This window comes from Anarrhichthys ocellatus, unplaced genomic scaffold, assembly GCF_004355925.1.
Source record: "Anarrhichthys ocellatus isolate YVR2014 unplaced genomic scaffold, GSC_Weel_1.0 scaffold85, whole genome shotgun sequence".
NCBI classification, from domain to species: domain Eukaryota; kingdom Metazoa; phylum Chordata; class Actinopteri; order Perciformes; family Anarhichadidae; genus Anarrhichthys; species Anarrhichthys ocellatus.
This window is the reverse complement of record NW_022280115.1, coordinates 1163378-1183422: the sequence shown is the minus strand read 5'-3', so window position 1 is coordinate 1183422 and position 20045 is coordinate 1163378. Positions and strand designations below refer to the sequence as shown.

General features: G+C 41.5%; 1 protein-coding gene across 1 annotated transcript; it reads left to right on the top strand.

Moving 5' to 3' along the window:
- The first annotated feature begins 298 nt into the window (after positions 1-298).
- On the top strand, positions 299-19172 carry gad3 (glutamate decarboxylase 3). Its single transcript, XM_031874949.1, has 16 exons — positions 299-314; positions 498-602; positions 2775-2881; positions 4319-4448; positions 5313-5403; positions 6443-6555; positions 7175-7290; positions 11080-11159; positions 11551-11605; positions 11818-11934; positions 14330-14394; positions 14659-14737; positions 15952-16101; positions 17408-17515; positions 18784-18873; positions 18999-19172. The coding sequence occupies exons 1-16, from the start codon at positions 299-301 to the stop codon at positions 19170-19172; spliced, it is 1596 nt and encodes a 531-aa protein (XP_031730809.1).
- Positions 19173-20045: the final 873 nt, after the last annotated feature.

Here is a 20045-nt window from a genome sequence, read left to right as displayed (position 1 = left end):
GGTCGTGACCGAAAGGACAAGGTCACGGCTACAAGCGGCCAAAATGAATTTCCTCCGAAGGGTGGTTGGGCTCAGCCTTAGAGATAGGGTAAGGAGCTCGGACATCAAGAGGGAACTTGGAGTCAGCTGATGTGGTTCGGGCATCTCATCAGGATGCCTCCTGGGCGCCTCCCACTGGAGGTTTTCCGGACACGCCCATCTGGTAGGAAACCCCGGGGAAGACCCAGAACACGCTGGAGGGATTACATCTCCCAGCTGGCTTGGGAACGCCTCAGGAATCCCCAGAATGAGCTAGAAAATGTTGTGGGGGAGAGGTAAGTCTGGGTCAGCCTGCTTGGCCTGCTGCCACCGCGACTTGACCCCAGATAAGTGGAAGAAAATGGATGGATGGATGGAGGAGTATGATCTGCCTCAATACATATACAGATCAGATATGAAAGTTCCCACAGACTTCAGCAGCTCATTTGCTGACACGGTTGTCTGCTTTGTGCTTTCAGACAGAATCATTGGCAAGACAGCTGAGAGGGACAAAGAGCAGGACTCAGCAGCAGTAAAAGACAAAGGACAGACACCTGCTGACTTCAGCCGCATCTACAGCAAAGGTGAGAGCTTGGGTTGTCCAGAGTCACGCCAGGTTTGGTCCTGCTGCGAGTCAGGACTTGGGGGCTTCCGTCATGTTCTTTGGCTGGGTGAAGGGTATAAGTTAACCGAACCAATCCAGCTGCGAATTGATTCTGGACATTCCTGTCTTCAAGCAATTCTGTTATTTTGGATCAAATCAGAGGATCACTAAACTAAATGCTCCTTCAATGACACTGAAAATCCATATTCAAATAAATAAATCTGTCAATAGGTGATCAACCTGTAGTTTCCACATAGTATGAAGTTGAAGATGTGACACGATTCCCTACACAATTTTTAACCCATTAATTTTTAATAAATTGCATCCAGCTAACATGTTGTGATTTACCAGATGCATTTATTAAACATTTTAAATTAATTGTTTCCTCATATTTATATAAAATAAAATCTGGGTGGTATTACATTGCTTATAAAACAAATAGGAAATTAGTATTATATGATTTCTAGGAGAAAGTGAAAACACCACAGTGAATTTATTGGAATCCAAATGGTAAAAATCTGCTTTAGTTTTGTCTGTGTCAGCAGTATGTGTAAGTAAAATGTATTATGTCCTGCCAGGGCAGCTTTGTATAGTGTCTGATGGCTAAATAGACCCTTTTACAGCCAACGTCATTGAAAAATGAAACGGTTGTTGCTTGTTGGGTTGGCGGAATCGTTATTCCAACAGTGGACTCAAACTCTAAATAATTGCGACAGGATCACAACCATTTCAGAACAACAGGTGTTACGGTTCAACATGTGACCATCTTAACTGGTGTCTTTTAGCCGAATGCGTCCGCAGTTGCTCATTGTAACTTACATAAATGGTTGCCGTAGATATAAAAAAGCCATAGAAATAGAAGCAGAACGGACAAAGTTTTTTTCCTGTGGTCATTTGACTTGTACAAAAGAAAAAGGCGATTGTTGTTAATCGGTATGGGGACCGCCCGTAAAGTGGGAAGCCGAGAATAGAGCAGATGAATCGCTGGCTATGATGGTTGGCTAGTTTGCTAGGTAGTTTGTCCTTCTCCAGAGCGGCGTGGAGTGAGGCCCAGCTCACGGTTTGCTTCATTTTCTGTAACCAGCGTAGCATTAAAGCATAATGGCATTAGCAAGCTAGCTATGCTACAATGCTACGCTGGTAACTCGTGGCAATGTTAATGAGCGCTCCTACGCTGTGACAAGAAAGTGAGTGGGATGAATCATTGCGTTGTTGAATTTAAGCTTTGTGCTCTGGCACTCTATACTTCTTAAATTACTTCTCCACTGCTCATTTTAGTAGTAACTGTAAAACCTCACCTGAGTGACTCCGCGACTTGCCATAAGTCTGTATAGTTATACTGAAGTTAGCCTGCTACATCAGCCGCAATGGCAACGGTACACATGAAGATGGCTGCTGCTCTGACCATCCTGCTATGTTGATTTGAATGGGAATGTCCGTTGTACTTCCTTTTATTGCTATGCAATAAACACAGATCAGTATATGTATTTAAAATTGATTGAAGGCCTTCACTAGGACACCTACGAGCAACCACGGACGCATACGGCTGAGAGTTGCCAGTTAAAACGATCACTCGTAAAACTGAAACACAGGCACCTGCTTGTGTCTGTGGCGCCCATTTTAAAACTAAATAAACTTAAAACTCAATAAAATGCCATTAGCTTTCCTGTACATGACCACAGGTAAAGTAATTGGAAGCATCTAATGACTTGTATGTCGTAATTTTCTGCTGGTGTAACGTTACACACTAGGTTTCTCCACCAAATACTTGTACTGTATATATATCTGGCCACTAAATACTGCGTCACTTGCTAATGCATTCTACCCACTAATCACACCTCACTTATAGCACACAGATCTGGAAAATCTATTTGTTTAGGTTGCATTCGCCATGTTTGGTGGTTAATCGCCTTACATAGCTTGACATAACATATTGCATTGGCAAACTGTGTGTGCACAGTTTGCCAATGTACGCAGTAACACAGTGTACGCACGTCATCATTCAACCACCTGTGTCTAGAAATGTATTCAAATATATGCCATTTCTCCTTAATAAGACAACTATCAGTTGAAAGAGATATTCAGAACATGTCTGTTTGTGTGTGTGTGTGTGTGTGTGTGTGTGTGTGTGTGTGTGTGTGCGTGTGCCCAGACCTGCTCCCAGCTCCAGGTGGTGAGGAGATGACCAGAGGGTTTCTGCAGGAGCTGGTTAACATCCTGTTAGGTTATATCAGCAAGTCAAGTCAGCGGAGCTCCAAGGTACTCAACTGTTTCTATCAGTGAACAGCATAGTGAGGCACTGTTATGTTTGAATCCTGTACAGTATCTCAGCACTCTGCTCAATGACTCTCAAACCCTTCCAGTCCATCTGCAGGGCAGGGAATAATACGCAAATAAATAATAAAGCATACAAATAAAGGGATATTTTCATTATGAGACAAAGTACTTCCAAACCTGATACACACATGTATATTCCATCAGTGCTATGTCCAAGATCACAAAGATTGCAAGGAGTATGAGTTTTTATTAACTCTCCACCAAAAGAGAGAACAGATTTAGATTTCGAGATCCAATGCATTTTCACGGTCAGAGAATTTCACAGGATTTTAAGAGATGGTTATTTGAAATCAGCAGAAGCTCTGCTAGGACAGAGCAGAAAGCATTAAAATATATATCAAGGATATAGAAACGATGCTTACAGATGTGCCGATATGTACAGTATATAAAAGTTATGTTACTTTGCCAGCATCGTCATGGAGATTGTATAGGCTATTCTGAGCTTACTTCAACGACTAAAGAAATTCTTCCCATCTTGCTCTTATACTCCCCAATTCTGCGATTGCATCAGTTTAGGTAGCAATGTGTGCTCCATTTCGCAGGCCCAATTTTACCATGTTGTCCTGCAAAAGCCAAACTTAAAGCCAATCAATACTTGATGATGATCAAAAGATAGTCATCCAGCTCAGATTTTCGAACTGGAAAAGCTTTCAAGTGTGCTGTGTTGTACATGACACATGGCATCAACGTTGTGTGATCTGCTATCATTGCCAAACGGCTTTGGGCATGTGTCCAGTATCGTTGTTTTCCCACATAGGCGGAACTTGACATTACGAGCATGAGGCTATCCCCATATAGCAGTCTCTGGAGCCAAGCACTTTACTATCCTGCCACTGACCTTAAATTGTTAAACAATGATAATGACGTTTTTTTTTTAAGGTCATGCATTAAAGGTGCAATATAGGTACAAAATTGATACTCTAAGCATTGATATAGCAGCAAATAACTATTATCTATGTAAAGATACCGTGGAGTGGAGAATGAAGTCACTCTCCCTGTGTGTGTGTTGTAACACTGTTAGCTCTGCCACCACTGTTGCCATTGTTTGCACTGTTAGCGCTGTTAGCAACTTTAGCTATGCGGTGCCATGTTGAGAGCCACTGAGAAGCAATTGGAATGCTCCTAATCTCGTATAGTAACTTTAATCGAGAATAATATACATTTCTATATGAATTAGTACAACTAAAACCACACATTTTTCTAATGCCAGCGGATGTAGCGGGCTCTTGTATTTTGGATACAGTCCAGAAGAGCTATAAATATTTTGAAGAGGTTCCACTGGATGTATATTGTATGTATGTGTACATTATTAAATATGAGTCACAGGAAAAGACATGATGGAATAATACTGTGTTTTAGGTCCTGGACTTCCATCATCCTCACCAGCTAAAGGAGGAGTGCTTCACTCTGGACCTGCCCGACCAACCAGAAACTCTGGAGCAGATACTAGTGGACTGTAAAGACACACTTAAGTATGGTGTCCGTACAGGTGTGTGTGTGTGTTGATCATTATTCACAGTTCATTGCTCTATCCAGAGCCATTGATGTAGGGGTGAAAATGAATGAAATGCATTTCATTTGCATCCCATTTAAGTGCTTCACATGTAGATAAGACATGCCCATAGACGGTAGATAAGAAGTGGACACAGTCACAATGGTTTCTCGTTTCATGAACTGAAAGCACACTGTGTTGTTCGTCTTATGACTTAGAGTCATAAGACGAACAACACTGGCAACTCCCAGACCGGACAAGGCCGTGGTAGCAACCTGTCAATCAGTATGGCAATGGATATTTTCTTGGTGTTTTTCATTTAAATTCATAATAGATAAAAACCTGGGAGAACAGGAAAGTTGTAAGTCTGCTTATGAAATGTGGGCACAGTTGTGATGGACCTCAAGTCATCAGGCAGCTTGTTCCAGAGAGCAGGAACACGGTAACTGAACTGCACCCTCACCGAACATGGATCTAATACTGGGTACAGCTAGAAGATGACCTGGGCCTGATGACCTTAGATGTCTATTCAATGTATGAGCAGTGAGCAAGTCAGAAATGTACTGAGGAGCCAAACCACAAAGTGTGTTATGGACTATTATCAGGATTTTGAAGGCGATTCTTTATTGTTCCCTGAGCCAATGAAGGGATTTTTAGTCACACAGTAATATGTAAAAAAGTTTGTGTACTTGTAAGGCCTGCATTTTCAATGAGCTGGAGCCTGACTATTTGGATACATTTTGATTGAGACTATAAACTTATGTTTACAATGTTTGCTGAGGTAATAAATCAAGTTAGAAGTAGGGTCAAAGAAAACAACAACTCGTAGAAAGATTCAGGTTCTGTCCTGTGTTTTTCCAGGCCATCCCCGCTTCTTGAACCAACTGTCTTCAGGTCTGGATGTGGTTGGTGTAGCAGGCGAGTGGTTAACCTCTACAGCCAACACTAACATGTAAGATCTCTTCATCAGTGGTGGAAAGTATTCAATATTTTTTACTTTTGAAGAACTTGTTCTGAACATAGAAATAGAATAGAAGTAGAACGGACATTGAACTGTTACCTGTGGTCATTTGACAAGTAAAAAAGAAAATGGCAATTGTTGTTAGTTGATATGATGACAACACACGTCAGTGAAGGACGTAAAGTGTGGTCGCAGCTCGCCGGTTAGAGAAAGCAGCTCCAAGATGGATGGCTGGTTAGTTAGCTTGTCCTCCAGAGTAACGGGGAGTGAGGCAGAGAAACCGTTAGACTGTCCGCTAGTTAGCTAACAAGCTGTTAATTCCACCATGCTTTAATGCTACACAGAAAGCAATGGGCCATCCTACGCTGTGACACAAGTGTGTGAATGAATCAATAAGCTGTTAAATTGTACTCCTTTACTCTGGCTCTCTACACTTTATAAACTTACTGCTCCACTTCTTTTATTTGTTGCTGTCCTGCCGTTAGTTGGTTTAGTTATACGGATTATTAGCCCGCTACAACTGTCGCAATGGCACACATAAAAGTGGCCGCCCCCTGACCATTATGCTGTGTTGAGAAGGGCTGGTTTTAACCACAGACTATATCAAATGTTAATGCAGTCTCTGTGACGTCACCCATAGATTTCTTAAGAGCTTTTGAGAAGCCCAGAGTAACCCCCTGCTATTGTTTGTGGAGCCAACCTTAAATAGCCATTTGTGGAACAGCAGTTTTTGACACTTGAGCGTTGGCTTCATTTTTCAGCACCAGAGGTTGCTGCTTGGTTTAAAACTGGATGCACCTCAGCCATGGTGTACTCTTTATACTACCTAATTATACACGGAGGTATACTCTTGAAAGTGTTGACTACACAAAGTAATCCTCGACTGTCAAACATTTTTAAAGAAGTGCCTTTACCAATACAACTTAATATCTCTAAAATGAAGAAATCTAAACATGATATGTCTGCAAGAAGTATAATGTGAATACTTTTTCTTTACAATATAATACAATAAAAATAATTCTTTTACCAGGTTTACGTATGAAGTGTCCCCTGTTTTTGTCCTCATGGAGGAGTTTCTGCTGAGGAAGATGCAAAGCATTGTGGGATGGTCTGACGATGTGGGAGATGGAATCTTCTGTCCAGGTAATACATGCAAGGAAGGTACGACAGAAATGGATGGATTGCGTTTAAAGAGACACTGAACATCTCTAGATACAAAAGGTCGAGGCGCCTTTATTTCTCAAAAATGCAGGTAAAGTTCAATCCAAGCAACAGTTTAAATATTATTATTCTCAGTGTGTGAACGGAGGAAGTTACAAATGATTGTACAGTATCAACATACAGTTCATAGTGTATACGTTTTAGTATTAGGATAGGGTATGGAGCTGAGACAAAACAACAAACAAATGAACAGATGCACAGCACACTTGTCCATAAACAGTGCATTCTGTTTGGGCGACTGTTGCTCAGTGGTAGAGCAGGGTCGTCCTTCAATCAGAGGATTTCCGGCTCAGCTAGTCCATGTCGATGTGTGTTTGGGCAAGACACTTAACCCCATATTGCTCCTGCAGGCAGGCTGCGGTGTATGAATGGGTATTAATGTTAGTTAGAGTCCTGATGTGCACGTGGCACCTTGCATAGTGTATGAATGTGTGTGAATGGGTGAATGACGACATGTAGCATTAAAGCGCTTTAAGTGGTCAGAAGACTAGAAAATCACTATACAAGTACAAGTCCATTAACCATTTACCATTTCATGAAGGAGGCATGATATCCAACCTGTACAGCATCCTGGTGGCCAGATATCACTTCTACCCGGAGGTGAAGACCAGGGGGATGGGAGTCCTGCCTCAGCTGGCCCTCTTCACTTCAGAACAAGTAATCACATTTCACAAGCTATTACACTTTGTGGGGTTTAAGGGGTGTGCGGATTGAAGAGTGATCAAATGCTACCTCCCAATAACCTTCTATTGAAGGTCATTAAGCAATGAAATATGAACGAAGTTTGAGTACAGAGTTGTTCACATACTGATATCAGAACCAGCTTCTGATACATGCCGGCCACATTCTTAAAATGAATCTTTCATTTTTTGTGGCACTGGATGGACAGACTTCAATCCTAACTTCTGGTTATGATCTACTGTGTCGAGTAACCCAATTACACGTCTTTGGCCAGCTAAAAGGTCCAACTGAAAGTACAGGGATAAAATATTGTGAAAAGGTGAAATTTAGTATATTCGGTTTTATATGCAAAATATTTATTGTGATGGAAGGTGGATAGAAAGGTAACCATGGTGTATAGTATGTGTACCAGAATACTTTAGCTCAGGAGATCCAAAGTCCAGTCAATATTAAAAGGATGTTGATGTCACTTGCTTGCGTTCCCTAATGCTGATACGGTTTCGGTCTAGTTTATTTCAGATTCAGCTAAAAATGCTGCCCTGCATGTGTTGAGTAGAGCAAAGTACAGCAGAATTGTGGAAAATATTAAGGGTGGGACTCCAGAATTGGATTGAGAACTCTTGTTCTCACCATAACCCTAACTAGACGAACAACACCTCAAAACGTTCGACCAGCCTAGCTACCTGACCTATTTAGGGTGGCTCGCTCTTTCTAATGGCTCTAACCGTCCCTGTACAGCTGTCTTCTCTCCTCGTAACACTATCAGGTAAGCCATTTCTTACACACTCCAAACACAATTATACACAACTAATATAATCAACTAGAAGATTTACCACAATATCATGTATTTTTCGCCATGAGTCAGTGAGCTACGCACTCCCCTTCGATATACCAACACAAAGCTACAAGCTAACACGGACCACCAATACATCGCAGAGCGAGAACATTCGACACAGATTCCAAAGATATCTTCAGAATTCTCTCCGTGAAACCATTACAAAGATATCAGCCAAAAAGCACCACAACACCAAACCGCTTCACCGCAGAAAAAATCATAACTGCCCCTTACTTTGAGATGAATCATGAAGAGAAAGGAATAATATTCCGGTTCCCGGCTAAAAACACTGTTGCTACGTATATATAACAACTGGAACAGCTGGTTCCAAAATGACAATTTTGCTTCACCTCGCCTGACCTCTCTGTACTAAAACCTCTCTAACTTTGTTCTGCTTCACTTTATCAAAGTCAAAATTTGCATAGAGACTGTTGACATGTTGTGCTATGATTAGGGATAGGTTTTAGGCTAAAATAATATCTAAATAATAATATCTATATATAAATATTATCAATAAAAGTGCTTTCTTTTCAGGCGAACCTGAAACTTTTCAATTTGAGCTGTGTGCCATCTTCATTTACTCTTAACCAGTAACATATGCACTGATATTTACACATCTGAATAAATCACACAAGTGTTACCTTTATTATAACATCAAAATTATTAAAATAGACCTTGTAGTTACAGAAAAACACTCTTTTTAGTATGGGTATGCAATTTCCGAGTAGAGGCCTAAAAAAGGAATGTAATTCACAAAATGAGCCCATTAGAGAAGTTAAGACATCATGGACCACCAGTCATGATTGTTTTTCTGGTGTTTTAATGTGAGTCGTCAGCTAACTGGTACAAAACTGATACTGCTATGCTCATTTTGATAGCTCACTGTTATGTTTACCACAGACAGAGCAAGCTAAATAACAATGGCTATATCGGCAAAAAAGATTTCCATATAAGTTAGCAATAGCTATTGCTAGTTTTCTAGCTAAAAGAGTGGTGCAGGGAAGATTTATTTTTGTAGGTCAACCCTGGAAATTAGCATTGCACTGCCACAATACGCCCTTGGGTTTTTCCATTGGATTTTTCCATTGGATTTTGGATTATTGCTGAAAATAAGATCAGGAGCAAAGTATAATTCTTACACTTTGTTTTAGCAAGGTAATCTTAACAAATGAACACCACTTTCATGATTTTTGAAGCGCGAATGCAATTATCTGAAGTTAAAAGCTAACAAGGCTGTGAAGGCAAGGCAAGTTTATTTGTGTAGCACATTTCAACAACAAGGCAATTCAAAGTGCTTCACATAAAACCATTAAAAGCATCAAAACACAAGGCAAAAAAGGAGATTTACAAACAATTAAGAAAAATTAAAAAGTCATTAAAACACTAAAAAGCAGTGTAAGAAATAAAATACAGTAGTAAAATGCAGAAATGCAGGAAATTGATTAATATCCTTGAATGTGGTTCAATTAAAGGCAGCAGCAAACAATCTTGATTTAAAGGAGCTGAGGGTCTCAGCAGACCTGCAGCTTTCTGGGACTTTGTTCCAGATATGTGGAGCAGAACAACTGAACTCTGGTTCTGACTCTGGAAACAGGAAGTAGACCGGTCCCAGGAGTGAAGGAGTACTTTTCTGCAGGATGACGTTTTGAAGTCTCATTTGGCCACTTGTTAGAAACCTGCCCTTTTCAAGACACTTAAAAGCTTCAAAATTCTCAAGAGGGGTATCTACTGATATATTTTATTTTATAGCACAAAACAATAACATCTCTTTGGTCTATATTAACCACATATACTTCAAAAAGCATTTACCTCGAGACAAGGGGAAGTGAAGTGCAAAAATGCGGACTATTTTCAAGGTTATAGGACTCATTTCTGCACCACTTTATTAATTAATAAATAATCATATTCTGCTAGCATATTTATTGTTTGCCAGCTACACATTCCGCAGTAAACATTCCGCTGCACAGCAGCAGTGACACGTAAACAGCTAGCTATGCTAAGGATAGTTAGCAAAAGATATGTGGATGAAACATGATTTCCATATAAACGGACATTTAGGCCGCTCTTATTAGCTGTCAATGACATGAGGTTGCTTTTTCGCTGTGTTTACCCAGCCAAGCCTCCTTTTCCATGAGAAATGGCTGCAAAGCAAAGGCGATATACTCATATCATATACCTCATCAGACTGCATCCTTTTTTAAAGAAAAGTTGTAATCCATAACATTCTGAATTAAACAGTTTTTTCTGGAGCCGAAGATGGAAGTAGTAACGAGTGAGCCATCTCGCTTCCTTCTTATCTCAGTTAAGAGTTGCAAATGTGAAGTACCGATCATGCAAGGAGAGCACTGCAACCAACTCAAATTAGGGATACAATAGTGGATCTACCCACTTACTATCAAAAACAATACCACTCGCGGGTTTCTCCAGGTAGGCCTACAAGTGGTAGTACAAGACATGACATGCCGTGGCTAGCTGGTTAGCATGCTCATTTTAGTAGATATCTATGCAACACAATACATGACATCAACACTGTAGGCTTTTCATCTGTTGATAATCTTAGTTCATTTTTTAAAAATGTTTTAAATTTAAATTCTGGCCACATCTCTCTCTCACTCACTCACTCACACAGACACACACACACACACACCTTTAGTACTTATGTGATGCATTTATACGGATGGTTTCAGGAAAAACATTTCATAAGACATCTCATTGAGTTGGGCCCACAGATAGCTCGTAGCACCGAGCACACCAAGCTATTATCTCCAAACAAAAGACAGCATTTCACTCTTGACATGTGCACCTGGGAATGTCATTTTAGAACCAAACAATGCAGCCACTGCGGTCAGCTAAATGAAAAGTCTACCTGTTTGCAGTTGCTTTGAATTGAGACAAATGAAGATGAATGGCTGGATTTTCACTCATTTCAGAGTCACTACTCAGTAAAGAAATCTGCAGCGGTGCTGGGGATGGGCAGTGAGAATGTGTTCATGGTGAAATGTGATGAAAGGTGGGTAAGTTCAAAGTACACAAACTGGTTTCTAGTAGTCAATGTGATGCACGGCAATGGAAATGTTTGCTCACCTGTTGGAGCTTTGTATGCATCTGTGTGCGCGTCTTTGGGGTAAATCCGTCCATGCAGTGGGCTAGTTAACATACTGTGGCTTATATACATGTTTACAGCATAGTTAACACGTAGTATAGGCTTAAATTTAAAATATATTGTACTACTTTTCTGTATAAACAGAGAATTCTTCCCATCTATTGTGCATAGAGAATGCCGTTTTAAAGTATTTTAGAGTGCAAGGCAGGCTGATCTCAGGGATTTGTGTCTGCTTCATATACACTATGCATTAATAATTGCTGTTTATATAACTCTGGTCTACTTTTGGTCTTTTAAGTGGGAAAATGATTCCTGCTGAACTTGAGTCTTCCATTGTTACCGCGGAAGAAAAGGTATGAACGTAAGGCAACTAAATGTCAGAAAAAATATTCCTGTATGCATAGTTTTTATGAGTACTAAGAAGTTATCTAAGATTTCTGATTCATCATCAAAACCTCATCCCTGAATTGAATTGAGATGTGTTAATATGATAGTCACAGTTGATGCTGGAACATCAACACATACATACCGTTTGATGAGACCAGCCTCAGTTCTCTCTCTCCAGGGTTTGGTTCCATTCTATGTGAATGCGACAGCGGGCACAACGGTGTACGGAGCCTTTGATCCTCTCAAGGCCATAGCTGACATCTGCCATAGACACACACTGTGGATGCACGTTGATGTAAGGCGCCCCATCTATCCCTCTCTCGCTCGCACGCTCGCACACACACACTTTATCATTATGCATTATCCCCTTAAGTTAAACAGATCTCTGCAATTTGTGGAGGACCAACACAGAGCCCAAACTAAAATACATTTTACCTTTAAAAAGAATCACAGACAGAAGAATAAAGGAGGAGTTTTCTTTAAAAGACAGAAATAAAAATAGACTGGAAAAGTGAACTCAGTAGAGTGCCTCCACCAGTTGTGTCTCCATCACCCCTAAACAAAGAAGAGTTGAATCTCACTCAATAGTCCCTCCCGCCTCCCTTACAGTCAAGATGGAGGCAAAACAAAAACAAAAAACAGTGATCTATTAATATTGTGTTTTTGCTAACTTTAGTGGATCATAACATATCCGGTGTGTAATTAATCCGCAGATTTTCTATGGATGTCAGTTTTTGAGCCACAACAAAGGCCAACATGTGGCCTGCAAGAGACTAGGTTGTCAGAAATGCCTTTTGCTACTAAACTCAACTCAACTAAAAGTCCATCACAATTGTACGGAGTAGAGTTTGCTGATACCTATGTTCAGTCATGGTAGGTGCAATCCTTGAACTGATAGGCTGTCTGTCTGGCCAGCGGATATCCAGGGCAGACTTCTTCTTCCTTTCTCAGATCAATTGTTTACACTCCGATTTGCAACTTGAGATGTATGGGGTCAGATCAGTCTCAATATCAATGAATGCACACAGAAAAAAAAAAAAAAAAAAAAAAAAAAAAAAAAAAAAAAAAAAAAAAAGAAAATCACAAATGTAATTTGTGATTCACATATGAATGACTTTCACCAACAAAAAAATATTTTTCAATGCACACAAAAATAGTCATAAATGTAAACAAAATCCTCATATGAAAAAAATAAGATTCACAAATATGCCCTCACAAATATTTCTTGTTTTAAATACATGTAATAGAAATCCACAAATATGTATTTAAAAGGATTTAAAATTTTCAAAAACGTATTTGAATGTTATTAGATTTCTATATATACTGTTGAACTTGCATTTACAAATTGTGTGAACTTCACTGCAGTTGTGTGGGGGTTTTTTGAGACTGCTGACGTTGTTCAATTCACAAATATTTGTCAATATGGAATTATCTGTTGCCAATTAGATGATTCCTCCATTCTTAACCAATCATATGAGCATGCCCCCACAAGGGTATACTCTTATGTTATGCACAGGGTGGGAACCTGGTAGGAACTTGGAAACGGGTGGAAAGGAGTTTGCTGGAAATGACTCAGACAGCAGGACAAGACTTGACAGTACCCCACCCTCTAGGGACGGCATCTGACGTCCTAGGTTGGTCGGGATGTCGGCGATGAAAGTCCTGGAGAAGAGAAGGGTCCATGATGTACACTGGACCTCCGTCTATGATCTGGGGGGGAAGGAGGGAGAGACCAGAGGACTCCCCTTGACCAGTTTATCACGGGCCATTTGGAAGGTGGGATGGACACTCAACGACCTGGGGCATCTCAACCAAACAGTCACTGGACTGATGACCTTAGAGATGGGTAATGGGCCGACAAACCCCTACCACACAGGAGTAGGGCAGGATGCTGGGGGGAGAACTGGGGACAGAGTTAGGATCATACATTTCAGCTTCTTAGAGCTGTGGCGGTATGACAGGGATAAACTGAAACGTTTAAAGTGGCTTGTCTGACGTTCAGCTGCTTGGCCGACCCGATGTATTCCAGGTGCTTGTGGTCAGTCCAATCTAGGAATGGTTGCTCTGCTCCCTCCAGCCAGTGCTGCCACTCTTCCAATGCAACGTTGACAGCCAACAGCTCCCTGTGGCCACATCGTGTTTCATTTCCGGGATAGGAAGGCACAAGGTAACAACCTTATTGTTGGACAAGGGACCACTGGGAGAGAACAGCCCTGATGCCCACATTCGAAGCGTCCACAATGAATTGCTGTAGAGTGTCCAATCCATAAAACTCTAGTCCTTCCCGGAATCCTGCAGAGCTGGGTGAGAGAATGTCTGTGAAGGAGTGATGAGTTGGATGGGAATGAGGGGACGAGAGGAGTAATCGGAAGATCATAGTACGGCTGACTCACTCTCCTTCTCACTGGCGAGCGTTGTCTTTTACTGGGCATGTAGACAGGAAGTGACCCAACTGGGACCAGTAGATGCACCTACCCTCCCGCAGGCTTAGCTGTCGCTCCTCCAGAGTAAGCCTGGCTCTTCCAAGCTGCATTGGTTCCTCCGGTTCAGTAGGAGGCGAGGATCATCAAACCAGTGTCTCTCACACACACAGACACACACATACCTGCGTGTCCTTACACAGCCAGAAAGTATAATAAATCTGAATGCTTATGAGTAATCTATTTTTGATTTTTACTCCGTCCCTCCAGGCAGCGTGGGGGGGAGGCCTGCTGATGTCAGACAGGCACAAGATAAAACTAGCGGGCATTGAAAGGTAACTGCATCCACTAACAACCCAACCACTTCACCAAGCATGCCTTCGTTTTCTCTCAGTGAGTTGTACAGTGGTGGTCGTACAGAAATCCTGAGACTTTAGCTTGAATAATAATGCAAAGCATGACGACAACTAACACTATAGGCAAACAAATGGGGCCATTGTTGTTGCAAAGCCATTTGCAAATGTGTGTAAAGGGTTGTATAACTGTATCTCAATCCGTTTGTGAGTAATCAGATTTCTAAATGTGTACTTGTTTTCCAGAGCCTGGTCTGTAACATGGAATCCTCACAAGATGATGGGCGTCCCACTGCAGTGCTCTGTCATACTAGTCAAGAAGAGAGTAAGACATTATCCTCTCGTCTTCATTTCAAGTGTGCATCACAAAAAGATACCCTTGGATGTTATTCACTGAATGTTTTTAGCCATGCTAGCATGGCTGCAAGCTTCAGGGATGACAATTTCCGTCTGTGTCTCGGCTGGGCCATTACTTGAACTCTCAATAACTATTAGATGGATCGCCATGAAACTTTATACAGACTTCCCAGACACCATGTTCTGACTCTCAACTCGTCAAAAAGGCACCTTGATCAGTGGCCCTATGCTCCAAACTATGACGCTCAACATGCTACTCTTATGTCAATTTTACATGTGTCAATTTCTGCTTGTTGCATGCATACACTGTCTTTTTAGAATGAACTTCCGTGTTCTCAGGAAACAATCTGGTAAGGTTCACGCAGTAAAATGACTTGGTTAAGTTTAGGAAAAGGTCGTGGTTTAAGTTAAAACTAAATCCCATCCTATATATACCTATAACCATCTGTGAAAGGTTCCACCCAATACCCTCTCTGGAGGTTCAATCTAGAACCTTTCCACTTTCTAAGGGTGCCAACAAGAACCCTTATATATTCCAAGGGTTTCATCTACAACCCACCCATTGGGTTCTACCGAATACCCTTTTATATTCCAAGTGCTTAATCTAGAACCTTATAGGGCCGGGGCGAATTTGGTGCAGCACAACCCACATCGTGGTTCAAAAATCACAGTTTTTGTGGGTGGGTGGGTTTGTTCTGGCCCTCGAGGCATGGTGCTGTTGACAGATAATAAAACTGACAGTTAAAATCAGATCTCCAGTTCTCACTGAAGAATGGAAAACCTGTGTGGACCACGTCTTCCCAACCATTTTCTCATCCGGACATGTTTAGCCTTTTGCTTTCGTTTTTTTTTAAACTGCAAAGCATCACTACAGCAAGTTGTAGCACAGCGTCAGTCTCCGTTTTGTTTACATCAGCTTCCCCATGAGATCACGTGAGGTGGTGTATTGCTCCCTCCGGCACGATAATTGTGTGATGCGCCATTATTTTCAAATCTTTTAGCGTGTGCATTTTTGAGATTAGAGAGAAGAGCATCTGTGAAGATTCTTCTTATGTGTGTGATGATGCAACCCAATTTTCAAAATGAATTTAACTCCTGTAGTCTGAGCCCGGCTTAAAGGTTGTCCATGTTTGATCTCCAGCTATATCTTGTATGACTGTCTAATGCCTCTCTCCTCCCCAGGGTCTCCTACAGGAGTGTAATGATTTCGGGGCTGAGTACCTTTTCCAGACAGACAAAAACTACGATGTGAGCTATGATACTGGGGATAAGAGCATCCAGTGTGGCCGACATGTTGATGTCTTTAAGCTGTGGCTCATGTGGAAGGCAAAGGTATTCATGTAGCGCATCAGTGTAAGCCCAGTGTGAGGTTAACATTCTTTTCTCTCCACTTGCTGTGCTTCCAACCAGACTGAATCTGATCTTCTGTTAATGTTGGAGACTTTCCTTCAAAGGGTTCTTCACTAAATCCTTTCATGTTCTGTCTTTATCTGCCTTCACACAAACTCATTTACAGACCGAATAGGTGATTAAGGTCTCTCTGATGTCATGATGTAACAAACCTATTTGGGATTTTGATGGCTAGCTGCATTTCTCCATCCTGGTTCAGTTCTATGTAATGTGGAAAAGGGCTTAAGCAGGTTGAATTGTTATCAGAAGGGATAAAGATTCAAGTGAGGCTGAGGTTGGTTTCAGTGATGGCCAAATTAATCAGCTCTTCTTATTTTCTTTAATATGTGTATTTTCACCACCACAGTCCAGGCTGACATCTCCTGGCAGGTGCAGAGTCCTGCACACAGTTGTTCTTTGCCTTTTTGTTGGGCATCTACCTCAGGTTTACATGCGAAACAATTGTCTTGAAGCCTAGATTAATATTTCAAGTCACGTTATGCCTATGAGATGGAGCTGAGACGTGTGCCAGCACAGAGCCGGTTAGTTATGAGACATATTTGTTGTTTGAGACATGCAAGTGAAAAACATGTCTGATATGCTTGCGGTCTAGTCGGGGGGTTACTAGCCAGTAGCCAGTTTACAAACTAAAATTAAAACAATAAACAGCTAAATCATCGTCAGACGATAGTCGGTGGGTTCCAGGATTACATTTTCACCAATGCGTTTCGCCTCTTTTGCTCCCCACACATGTGCATTTAACCAAAGCCTCAGACTACAGACCAGAACGCTTCCGATGCCAAAATCTTGTCCCATTCCCTTTCGATTATACATGTAGATGCAGAATCTGTTATTATTACCTCAGTAAACATGAGTTTATGGTCTCACTTGCTAGTTCAAGTTTTGAGCAAGCATGATGCTCATTTATCAAATGATGTAAAATTGAGCAGAAAGCGGGGTATGTTTTAGGGAGTGGCTACCTTGTGATTGACAGGTCACTACCACGGTGTTGTCCGTGTTTTAGTCATACAACTTTCAGTGTGGACAGGCAGGTGAGGGGATTAATGTGCCCCTGCAGAAAACCTGTTTGAGCATAAAGACGCAACACAAGTGAACAAGACTTTCTTAAAAATCACAAGTTCACAGCTCATACGAATGTTGATCAGATGAGCGAGAGGAAATGCCCCCCTTTGTAAGACTTTGTGATGAGATAAGATTGTTTAACTCTCTGTCTCTGTCACTCTCTCAGGGCTCCGAGGGCTTTGGATCTCAGGTGAACAAATGCTTAGAGAATGCTGAGTATCTGTATGATCAGCTGCAGAGGAGGACAGACTTTGAACTGGTCTTGAAAAATAAAGTAAGGCTGGTAGTCACGGGGTAATTTACCTTTACCTTTTGTGTGACATGTTCAAATTTGTATTTCTTTTATCTCAAAAGACATCTAGACATTGGATTTCAAACCTGGATACATTTGATGTCTAGGCTGTTTTAAACAGCATTTCATCATTGTAATTCTCTTAAAGGAGCAATGTGTGAGATCTGGCCAGATCTGTCTTTTAATAGCACATGTACCCAGGGAGGCGATAGTGAGTCACTGTAGGTTCCAGTCCGTCCTCAGTCTAACATGAGAGGACGAAGAAGTAGAGCTGTCCTGAGGGCTTCACAATCACTTTGAAGGTACAGGGTCTGTGTACTTTTGATAGTTTGTTTATTAGATTAAATCCAAAGTGTCAAAAACAAGAAAACATCAGTTTTTTTGTTGCGCCCTCCGTGCTGCCAGAAGACTACTTTGCAGGGAGGACAGCTCCAAGAGACAGACCTTTAGTTAGCAGATAGCAGTTAGCTAGAAATCAGCTAGCACAAACCCCAGCTCAGGAGATCTGATCCCGGGGGACTGCTTGATCAACACACTTTCTGTCGCTGCCCCTGTCCACGGCCCGCTGTTACCCTCGGCACTTGGGTTTGTGCAGGCTGAATTTGAGTTGCTAACTGAAGGTCGGTCTCATGGAACAACTGCCTGCTCTCCTCCCGGCAAAGTAGTTTCATGGCGGTGGGGAGGACGAAACTAAAATATGAGTCGTTTTCTCGTTTCTGACACTTTGGATTTAATCCAAAACATGCAGAGACCGTACAGCCTCCAGTTAGTGGCAGGGTAAACACACAGATAGCTAACACAAACCATAGACCGACGCCACACCTGAAGATTAGAAGATTTTAGCATTTCGGTCAAATTTTACGTATTGTTGCACCTCCCGAGTTTACAGATGGCTTTTTTTATTTGCATTAAGTTATAACGGTAAACATATATTACATGGCCGAATTAGTAGAGGTAAAATCCTGCCCCCTATTTGTTTGGAGTATGTGGCTTGGCACTACACATTGCATCTTTAAAATAACAGTTCTATGTATCATAGACGTCTAAAAACTCTCACTTTTCAACCTGATTTAGCCTTGTTGGAAACTACTGTGGATGTCTAAGACAGCCAAACACTTGAACTAACCATGTACAGAATATTACTAGGCACTATTGTTATGTAGCAATAGTTCTTAGTTCAGTGTTTCCTTATCCATTTAAATCCCCAATCAATTCTTACTGAGCATATTTTTCCTCCGCCTCTCACACAGCCGGAGCACAGCAACGTGTGTTTCTGGTACATACCTCCAAGTCTGAGAGGCCTGCCACCTGGACCTGACAGAGACGCAATACTCCATCAGGTTAGTACAGAACATCACTGGTTCCTCTGGACTCCTTCAGTAACGGTCAGGAAAATGGGTGAAAAGAATTTGAAGGAGACTGACCGAGCAGAGAAAAGAGGTTCTTACTCTTCATGTCTCTGCAGGTGGCTCCTCGGATCAAAGGCAGGATGATGGAGAAGGGCTCTGTCATGATTGGCTATCAGCCTTTGGGAGATAAAGTCAATTTCTTCAGAGGTGTGTTCTCCAATCCCGCCACCCAGCAAGAGGATGTTGACTTCCTGCTGGACGAGATCGCCCGGATGGGCGATGACCTATGACATCTGATATGATTACTTGGTCGTCATTTTGAAGGAAGTTAGTTAATTCGATAAAACCATTGGGTTGCTGTGCCATTAGTCTACATTGTATCCAGCCTGGTTGCACAGGCTGTTGAATTACTCTACAGCCTCTGCTTAACATTGCAACTTTTGATCATTTTACAGCTTTGCTGTCCTACAACATGAAGCTCAACCATTATCCCTCACCCTTCTCCAATATTAAAAATAATTTTCGCTTGGGCAGTTGTTTCCCGCTGTGAGGTTTTAAGGGTCACCTCAATCAATAAAATATGTCTGAAAATATCTTTACATCTCAACAGCAATCAATAAATGAAATGTTCTGGCAAAAAAAGAAAAAATCCTGTCGGACTGTAATAAGCTTGTCCAATCATTTTCAATTTCGTCTGATCGCACTATGCCTGTGCATTCAATGGTGACATCGGAATCTTCCACAATCTGCTAGTTTGAAAGCTGTGTCATCACCAAAGGTGTAAACATTTCCAAAGTCGCTGTGACTGATGTTGCACTCTCTGATCATTTCTGTGTTTTCTTTGAGAGTGCAATCTCCTTGCACACAAATGTCCAAACCGAGGTTGTGACAAAGCGTTACATCTCTGAAAACACCAGTGAACTATTCATTCAGAAGTTCTCCTCCTGACCAGCACTCTCTTGCATCTCAGTCAATGAGCTTGTAGATGGCTTCAATTCTAAAGTTAAAAATATTATTGATGCCATTGCACCCACTAAAGTGAAGGTTGTCTCGGGTAAGCAAAGATCTCCTTGGAGAAATGCTTCGCTGGTGAAAATAGAGAAACGAGAGTGTCGGAAAGCTGAGCGCAGGTGGCGAAAAACTAATCTCCAGGTTCACTGTGA

Excerpts from the sequence above, each read along its gene's own strand:
- gad3 (XM_031874949.1), top strand. Across the intron at positions 2,882-4,318 it reads CAAGTCAGCGGAGCTCCAAG|GTCCTGGACTTCCATCATCC; the intron begins GTACTCAACTGT and ends ACTGTGTTTTAG. Across the intron at positions 16,102-17,407 it reads GGCTCATGTGGAAGGCAAAG|GGCTCCGAGGGCTTTGGATC; the intron begins GTATTCATGTAG and ends TCACTCTCTCAG.